The 10,338-nt window shown below is 38.4% G+C and overlaps 1 protein-coding gene across 1 annotated transcript; it reads right to left on the reverse strand.

Annotated features, from left to right (window-relative positions):
- Positions 1–1,622: 1,622 nt before the first annotated feature.
- LOC127848630 (uncharacterized) lies at positions 1,623–6,619 on the reverse strand. Its single transcript, XM_052381206.1, has 4 exons — positions 5,947–6,619; positions 5,500–5,609; positions 4,552–4,708; positions 1,623–3,877 (listed from the first exon to the last, which is right to left on the reverse strand). Exons 1-4 carry the CDS (start codon positions 6,357–6,359, stop codon positions 2,740–2,742), a joined length of 1,818 nt encoding a protein of 605 aa, XP_052237166.1. The 5' UTR covers positions 6,360–6,619; the 3' UTR covers positions 1,623–2,739.
- Positions 6,620–10,338: the final 3,719 nt, after the last annotated feature.

Below are 10,338 nucleotides of genomic sequence, written 5' to 3' on the forward strand. Positions count from 1 at the left end.
CTTACGCTTGACTTCATTTGTAATACATTTGAAAGTCTTTATTGACCCATTTATGCCTAGCGTCTAGAAAAAAGGCCGCATGATGTGGCGTCTCATCGGGGTCTGCGCTGTTTGCTTAAAGGATTTTCTGTAAGAAATATTCTAAATATAGAAATAAATAAACTAGACATCCTTAATTTTGGAAATAAGTTGATCCAATTTACACGGATGCGAGAGTCCACTAGGCATTAATGGGTTAAATTAACAGAGATTTACTTCTAGCTGTACATTTTCGGCCCATTAGTCTTGGATGAACGCTGATAAAGTAGTCTTTAATTTTGCACTTTCTGCACCGTTTATTATAACATAATACGAACGGTAATTAACGTTCTCTTTTAAACTACAAACCGTGACACATATAGTATTTTTTTATTTCCACATGGTAGTTTAATGAAACTACAATATTTGTTGGACTACTTTTCATTAAGTTTGAATAGTGCTATAAGTTAAGATCTTGAAATTATTTCCGTATGCCGGGGGGGATAGTTTGTCATGCACGATTCCAAGAAATATTAACGTGTTTACTTTACACGTGTGTAGTAGTAGCTTTATGATAAAACTCAAACTCAATAAAAGAGATTCGAATACAAATTAATGTGTTAAGTGTAAATAATTGCAATTATAATGTAATGTTAAATTATTATTAACAAATTTGTATATTTGCAGCAATAGTAACAACTCACTTACTTGTAACCAATGATTATACAATGTCCATATAGAACAAAAGTGTACAAGCATATTACTGTTCAAGTCCTTTATGGTAGCGAACTTTTTCGACCATGGTTGTTGTATAATCCTTTTTATTAGGTCCTGCACTAAATCAGATTTAAAAAAAACAACAAGTAAAGCCTTAGCCCAGCATGAATATTGGATAGGCTAGCTATAATCTGTAATCTCTGCGATTACGCATTGTATCGCATTGTATCGTCTGTTTTTTGTAACAGTGTTAAATAATACCAAATGCTGGGAACAAGTATAGCAACTTATCATGGTTACACTGCACTATGAATATGCATATGGATTTTTTTTCTCTAAGCATTATAGAAAGACGGATCCGCTTAGTATTTCTTAGATATTGTCTATTGAATTATGCGCACTTAAAATGTGACAAACGAAACCCTATTATAATCTATAAAAAAGGATGAATGCAAAAAACCGGAACCCTTATGTTCTGACGACAATTTGAAGTTACGACTTTTTTACTTACAAGAAATTTACATTTGTGATCAGCATGTTCCGTTTTCAAAGTACTGACAAACAGTAAGGAAATGAAAACAATTGCTGAAATTAAGTATCGTAGCTTAAATTTGTCCCAAGATGTATCGTAACTTAAATTTGTCATAAGATGTTTGTTAAGACGTACTCGTTTGTTTTGCAGCATAAAAATGATCATTCATATGCATACATGTACTGTAGACGTTATATTTAGTATGAAATTAAAAGAAAAGCCTTTGCTATTATATATTTATTTACAATATACATAAACAGTAACATCTTTATATACAAATTCTATTTACAATATATAAATAGTTGGAAGATTTCAAAGAGTTTAATTTCATGACATCTCTTTGTACACTATTTACAATACTGTCGAGTTTTAGATTTAAAAATATCAAAGAATGGATCTTTGACACTTTTTATAAATCATTTAAGAAAATCTAAAACAATAAAATAGCACTGTTGTGTGCGCAACAATTAAACATAAAATCTTTAAAAAATACTTAAAACAGACGCGTGCAATACACGTGCACCAAAGAACTGTATGACATAGGCCAGTGTGGAGATTATTATTTCAACATTAAAACAAATAAAATATATTTATGGTTCGAATCAGTGTATCTTACTATTTGTAAGCAAAATATTAAATTTAGTATTCACTCTTACCTTCAAAGTCTTTAACAGTATTATAACAGAAATATTTACCGATAGGAAGCACACGTCTAGTTTGGATAAATTTCAAACATTTCTTTCGTATACGTTGCGCAATCTAAAGATATATTAGTCGAAATATGAGCTATTCCAAAAGAAGGTGTGTCAACACTCGTTGGATAATTTCCAAACGCGTGTATCTACAGAGCAATTAATCGTCTGCAATAATAAAATTACAAAAATAAAATAAAGCAAATGTAAAAGCCTCTTGACGAAATCGAAATACAAGAGGAATTTCTTGCTTTATAATAACAAAAAGATGCTTTATATGTTTGCTTATTGTGCTAAATTTACGAAATTTTCCGAATATGTCTAGAACCCATTACCAAAACGAAATGCAAGGGATTCAGTATTCGGATCACTTCGGATAGCACGAAAATTTCGTATCAGTTTTGTCCACTAGTTGGTTTTGTGCACAACGGTTTGTTTATATGCTATTTTTTCAAGTTGTTTTATTAATATATTACTAGAAACTTTCATACGTTTGATCCGACGATGATTATGACAATCGCTCGTGCTAAAAGCAATTGCTCTAATCAATTAATATTATGAAATGAACATACATGTAGATACACTGACTTTTCCATAAAACCCGTACACTTTGCGGTGGATTAATTGTGATATCATTTTTAGCTACTTACTGGCTTCCGCGTCTTCAAAAACAGAACAAATACACTAATTAAAACTATAAAATATGCCTAACAGACAGAAAAGACAAACTCTTTAGATCAGGTTGTGTATACCAGTTACTGTTTAGTCATTTGTTGATAATCAACTGCTAAATGCACATGCGTTCCAAAGAGGCACAGACGATGACGTGACAGTGCCGTCGGCGTTGATGACAAGAATTGGTGCCCCATGCGTACCGGTAAATCTTCGCGTCTGCTGCCAAGATGGCTGCGAATACGGCTTTGTGTTTTCTATTGGCTCTCCGTTTTCGACGAGTCCCGGTTGGAGACGTGTACTGATTTGTCCATTCGGATAAGGAGGTGGAGACGGTAGGCTAAACTCCGCCCCTATCCTGTACGTGTACCGAGCGTCTGACGTCATTGCGCAGGGATGTGACTGGAACGCCATATACGGTGAAGACAATGATCTTTGCCCGTATGAATCGTCCGAGGCTTGAGATTGGGACGATGCGTTCACCGGATTAAAGGAATGCCCGGTCTCGGAAAAATCGCTTAAACTAAAGGGCGAAAGCCTGTTCAAGTCACCAATACAGTCATTACTGAGTATACTGGAGTCAAAATTATCGTAAAGAAGACTCGGAGAATTGAGAATGTTGTTATGTTGCCGGCTGCAATCGGCAAGCATCCGACACGAGCTATCGTTTGGGCTTGAGTCGCAGGTTTCAAAACCACTGTCGTAGTGATGCTCCCCCGGTGTGTATGGCGGGGTGCAACGCTGGGGATCCACGCCATTGAAGCTTAATTCCGGACTTTGTAGAGTAAAGTGCGGCATCCAGGGGTCCTCGAAATCGCATGATGACGTCATATGATTCTCACAACCGTTGTCATAACCACGAATCCTCGTAACGCCCGTTGGCCCGTGTCGTTGCCGATTTGCATCTATCTGGTAATATTGATTAGCGTTTTCTGTGCTCCTCATGTTCATGGAACTTCCGGTGCTTGCCATGGTGTTCGATTCCACTTGCGATGGAGTGCAGACGCCGAGGCCAGTGCCGAACTGATGGTTGTGATGTTCGCTAAATGTCTGACTCGACCTGAGGTTTAGGTTTCTCGTATGAAGAGGCTGTCGGTGTGATTGGACGTCGTTGACCGAGAGTCGACAAACCTGGGCCTCGAACACGAGGCCCGGCGTCTGCGATTCGCGGACGAGGTTTTTGAAGGCCGCCATCTTGTTTGCGACGTAATCACCCACTTCTAACCAGAACTTCTCTGCATTTGCACTGAAACCGACATACGTGTATATATATTGCGCTTTTTGTGAAACAACTGCATATTCTTTTGCTAAAGAAGGAAGACAGGTAGAGCTGTGGTACCATAACTTAACATTAGTTGCAAAATTCAATATAAGTGTTTAAGTAGTATATATAAGTAAAACAGCCGTTTGAATATACTTGTAATTAAAGTAAAATAGCAAAACATCTTTCAGTGTGTCTAAATGTTATTATGATTATAATTTATCACAATGACACACGCAGGAATATAAACTAAATATATCATTTTATGTGTATGAGAAATAAAAAGACACGATTAAGAAATCAAAAATCAGTCAATTTGTTCAAAGCATGAGCGGATTATGCATTCTCAATGTAACAAAACAATCAAAACTATCCCTTTAAAGTTCTTCAGCAACTTTTTGTATTGTGTCCGTTTTCGGGGGAGGGATGCGGCGCTTTATTACAAGTCCGGAAAATGTTCAGAGTTTTTAAAGGGGGGGGGGGCTGAAACAACTTCTCTTATTATGCCGGGTGTTGTTTTGTTCGAGGTATAAAATGAAAAACACCAATCGGAATCACAGCACCATGATATGACGGCATTACAAAATCTGTGTAGCCTGTACCTAGACCTCAGCACAAAACCTAACCGTAAACCACCACTTCTTGAGAACGTGACCTACTTGTAGTAGCCCCATCGGAGTGTATTGGTTCCCGGGTCGCCGTCCGCGTTCGTGCTGGGCCGGTAGTCGCCACGTGCGAAGCACGAGATGCTGCTCGGGATGATACACCACAGGTACGTGGAGCGGGCGAGCTTCTCGCTGTTACTTGCGCCTCTACCTGTGTGCGGAGAATAAAAATGCCTTATGTAAATCTGCAGAAATACCCTGTATTCTAGTAGAATGTCTGATTTTTAATATAAGTCACGTTCTGAGAAAACTGGGCATAATGCATGTGCGTAAAGTGTCGTCCCAGATTAGCCTGTGCAGTCCGCGCAGGCTATTCAGGGACGACACTTTCCGCCTAAACTGGATTTTCGTGTAGAAGAGACTCCCTTTAAACGAAAAATACCATAAAAGCGGAAAGTATCGTCCCTGATTAGCCTGTGCGGACTGCACAGGCTGATCTGGGACGACACTTTACGCACATGCATTATGCCCAGTTTTGTCAAAACGCGACTCGTATAATCATCTGGCGTGTTGGCTGGTTTCGCGGTTGCCAACACGAAAACGCTCCAGAACAACCCACTAGAACGTCACAAAAAGCGAAAAATGTCATAATGGTATTGGCGCACTTTGTTATCTTTCTGGTGGTATATTGAGTCGTGTTCTGAGAAAACTGGACTTAATGTATGTGCGTAAAGTGTCATCCCAAATTAGCATGTGCAGTTCGCACAGGCTAATCAGGGACGACACTTTCCGCTTTTATGGTATTTTTCGTTTAAAGGAAGTCTCTTCTACACGAAAATCCAGTTTGTGCTATAACCAACGGCGCCTGTGCTTTAACCCACTGAATATACCCCACGGTCTGAGATCTAAAAATAGCACGGCGCTCTACTAACTGAGCTAACCGGACGGCTGTTTCTTACCCACGCAATCTACAGAGACTGTCCGCCCATCGTCGTTACTTACCGACAGTGATCTTGGTGAAGCATAGCGTCTTGGCGAGACTGTGTCGCACGGCGTTCTTCCAGTGTTTCCGGGTGGAGTGCTTGTAGAACTGGAAGCGCGCCTGAATGTATCTGCAACGTAAGGGCTGACGCTTTTAGTGACGTGATGATATAAGCTTGGCGCAGTGCAACTTTTTTTGTAAATTAAAACACGATTTAAGTTACGGCTACTGATTTACTCTTTATTCATAGATCAAAGCATTCAACGCGAATCCATGTGTAACCGTATAATAACTTACTATTGCTAGTCAAATAAGTTTGCATGAATTTTTTTTTGTAAAATCATCAAGTTTAGTATACAAATAATGTTAATTTAAATTGGTAACCTAAAGCAGCTTAATGTCAACTTCCGTGGAAGCCTCCTAAAGATTGGACAGCCGTATTTTTAACAAATATTATGCATTCGTACCTGTATATCTCAGTGATCGGCAAGCAGAAATTGGGCGACCGCAGCATGGCCAGAAAAGCCAGCTCCGTGTAGCTGTAGTTGGGTTTGGCGGCGGCGCTGTCCGACCGGTCAAGTTGCTCGTACACGTTGACGAAGTTGTCGATAACGCGCCGCAGTTCCACTTCCGCTGCGTCCATCGCCGACGTACTTGGGGAATAGTGCATACGAAGCGCTCCAATACCGGAGCTTAAAGACGCTACGTGCACCTGTCGTCGACTTCCGGTTTCGCCGGTTGGTGTAGACGCCGACATTGGCTTTCCAATGAGCGGGGAGCCGTAAGAGTTCTGGAACATGTCGCCGGTATTTCCGGTGAGTATAATTTTTGCGGGGTTCTCCATTGACGCCCCGTCGCCGGCGGCAAATTTCCGCTTCATGGTGGCTCACAATGTGTTCCTCTGCAGACGAATAACTTTTCACAACGTTCAATAACAAAGTCAAATACGATTTAGTTTTGGTTCGCAGCCTTTCTACAGTTCCAAACTCTTTTTCATGCACGTATTTCGCCCCAATGTCCGCTTACCGAAACTTCTACGATGCACAGTAGTTGTGGTAATAACATATAAAAAGTCCCAAGCGCGCTACATATACAAATATTATTTCTCAGTTTTCTCATAAAAAAAATCTCCGTCTCTCCACCTTCTCAACAAGTGACACAATGAACTCGAGAATTAAAAGCAGTCCATACAAATATACATGTTTTTATACGCACCATTGGCGAATGTTTTCAATAATTATGTGCCATTTTAAGATAAAAATGTGCTCATAAGCTCGTGACATTTCTGAGCAGTTTTTGAGCGCCTATTTTAAGCGCCTTTTCCCGACATGGTTAGCCATCCAGTAATCGCCGTTGTATTGTCCACGTAATGTGTTTGAAAAAGGCGCGAAAAATATCATGCACTGCGTGGTATTGTTTCGTAATCGGGTATAATCGATCAATTAAGGGCCAATTGTCAATTAATGCATTCGTCACCATGCCTTAACAGATAAATGTGCTTATTTTGGTGTAATATTACGTATTGACGTTTTGAACACATTTTGTGTCACTCTTGCGATCCCACAAGGGTCACGTGTTTTATTAACATTTTCTTTTTCCGCACAAAAAATATTATTTTTCGAAAACATCCTTTAACCACGTTGTGGTCCATGAAAATTCTTGTTTTAATTGTGTTCTTCCATACACTAACGAACACTCTTTATAAGACCATGTAAGGACGGAGTTTTATTTTAGCGGTACCCGCTAAATAGGTTGCGTGTTTAGCATAAATATAAATATTTCAAATGTATATATAAGTATTAAGCACTTAATTATGTATCCGAAAATTCTGTCACAAGGAAAATCGTTTCTACGCTAATATTGACAAGGTGGACATTCGTTCGTACGTTGTTTTAACTACCCGGACATTCATTCCCACGCTATTTAGACATTCCGGACAATCGTTCCAACATTATTTTGACAGACCGGATATAAATACTCCTACATAGTTTCAACGCCCAGAATTCTGCAACATATTTTGGCAAATTATTAATTACAGATCTCAGTGAAAGTCGATATATTCGATTAATTTTTAACGTTATCATTCTCATGATTACGATAAAATCTTACAACAATATAAAGTATAACACAAAATATGAGAAAATTATTTTTTAACTATTTTAATAACGACATATTAAAATACCGGATAAAATGCCCAGAGTGCCATACTATTTTGATACAATGTGATAATAATGACCGGGATAGCAATTATTCAGGAACGAATCTCGATCCGGGCTGTCCATATAACGAAGGAACGAATGTCCAGGCTGTCAAAATTATGTAGGAACCATTATAAGCATTGTCATAATAACGAAGGCACGAATGTTCAGGTTGTCAAAAAACATAGGGACGAATACATGGTGTTCAATGACCAGGCATCTACCACGGGTGGTTTATGACACCATGCTGTTATTTAGTATTTGTCGGCACTGTATCTGATCATAACGAGATAATAGGTTTATACGGAACACAGGGGCTATTTAACCACAGATGTATCAATAAACATGATAGATCTTTTTTCAAACAGCGCGATAAAAAAGCTCTAACAAAGCGTGTCAAATGTGTTAAAAAATGGAGAAGAATAAGTACTTTAATCAAGACAATTTATTTAATGTATTGACACTTATAATGTGAATTACATATTTATAACTTATTTTGACAATGTCATATTGTGTTTTCTAAGTCGTTTCATCGCCGAATGTTCAAAAGAGTGAAAGGTTGAAATGAGATGCGATGTTGCGCGGGATTATTGGAAATTTATACACGTTCAGCCTCGTTCGGGAGTTCTGCGAGTCACGTGCCTTTGCGCTCTTATCAATTTTGGCCTATTGTGAAAAGAGTCTATTGCATTTTACAATGTATACGTGGTGTAATGGTAACACACTGACGCTAGAATCCAGGGGTAGAAGGTTCGATGTCCAGCTCAACCCCTTTTGTTGGTGACACAAAACCGAGATGCAATCTATCATGTACATCACATTATAATTATGATTTCAATCAAACGGTTTAAACTTCAACATACTTTTTTATTCAATTCACGTGTGTTTGTGTGCTGTTTTATGTTGAACTTATGAACGTTTTCCTTATTTTATTATTGAGTTTAATTCACGCAGTAGTCTAGTTAACAACAAAATCTTTTGTTATGTTTTACTAATCGAGCAAACTAGATTCAGAAAAGCCGAAAGTGTCCGGTAGACATAGAACATAACATGAGTGTCTGGTAGACATTGAGCATAACATGTGTGTCCGGTAAAAATATAACATGACATGAGTGTCCGATAGACAAAGAACATTACATGAGTGTCCGGTAGATAGAGAACAGTACATGAGTGTGTAGTAGGCATTTATCACAGCATGAGTGTCCAGTAGACATTGAACATAACATGAGTGTCTAGTAGACAAAGAACATAACATGTGTGTCCAGTAGACAAAGAACATTGCATGTGTGTCCAGTAGGCATAGAACATAACATGAGTTTCCAGTAGACATAGAACATAACATTTGTGTCCAGTAGACATAAAACATAACATGTGTGTCCAGTAGACATAGAACATAACATGAGTGTCCAGTAGACATAGAACATAACATGAGTGTCCAGTAGACATAGAACATAACATGGAAATGGTCAGTAAACATAGAACCTTCAATGAGCGTCAAGTTAATGTAGAGCATAACATCAGTGTCAAAAAATACAAAGAACATTACATCAGTTTACAATATACATACACCATTTAAGATGAGTGTCCAGAACAAAACATACGTGTCCAGATGATATAGAACATAAAATGAAGATATAGAACATAAAAACATTAACAGAAGTGTAAAAAATAAAGCGAAAATACATGTGTGTCCAGAAGCTATATAGGACATACCACGAGAATCCATTAGACACGGAATATAATATGAAGGGCAGACATGCTACTTAAATTGAGTAGTCAATTGACATGTTCAGTAGACATATGAGTTTCATGAAAGCATACGACGTGACATAAGTGTTCAGTGGGCATATTGCGCATAACTTTTGTGCCCAAAAATAATGTTTTAGAACACACTATGAGTGTCAAGAACAGTAAGATTATCATTAAAGTTTTATTAAATGATTTTTTTTAAAGTGTCATATACATTATGCAAAAAAAAAAAGCGGAAGAACACTTCTTACTAAAAAAAGTTAAGAATAGTCTGGATGAGTACGTCGAAGATACCACTTCTCTGCTTTTACTCAACGGTGATGGAGTGCGCGAGTATACACTATTGATGTTTTAATACACTGTATCTGAAAATATCTATCGTTAACGGAACCGGATAGTGCCATCTATAATCTCGCCCTTCTTTCATCAAGGGTGACACTAGACACACGAAGCGATACACGATATTTTGCGCGACAGTCGCGGCGACGCATTACCGGTATATTTTTCGCGACATTCGCGGCGACGCACGATATTTTGTGAGCACAGTCGCACGATATATTTAACACGATACATCGCCTTTATTATTTTAAAATAATATGATATCAAAAGATATATATACGACATGATGCACATGCTTGATGACGTAAACATATCCCCTTTTTGTCTCCCCTGATTTTTTGAAAACACGACAGTCGACAGGCGGTATTATTACAGCGATATTTGAACAGTACAAATATCGTGCGTCGCCGCGAATGTCACGCTAAATATCGAGTATCGCTTCGTGTGTCTAGTGTTGCGGTCTGATATTAGACCGCGATACACGAGATTTGGATAATATGGGCGATATTTGAATATTAAAATATCGTGCGTCGCCGCGACTGTCGCGCAAAATATCGTGCATCGCCGCGACTG

Source organism: Dreissena polymorpha, chromosome 10 (genome assembly GCF_020536995.1).
Source record: "Dreissena polymorpha isolate Duluth1 chromosome 10, UMN_Dpol_1.0, whole genome shotgun sequence".
In the NCBI taxonomy this organism is placed as follows: Eukaryota; Metazoa; Mollusca; class Bivalvia; order Myida; family Dreissenidae; genus Dreissena; species Dreissena polymorpha.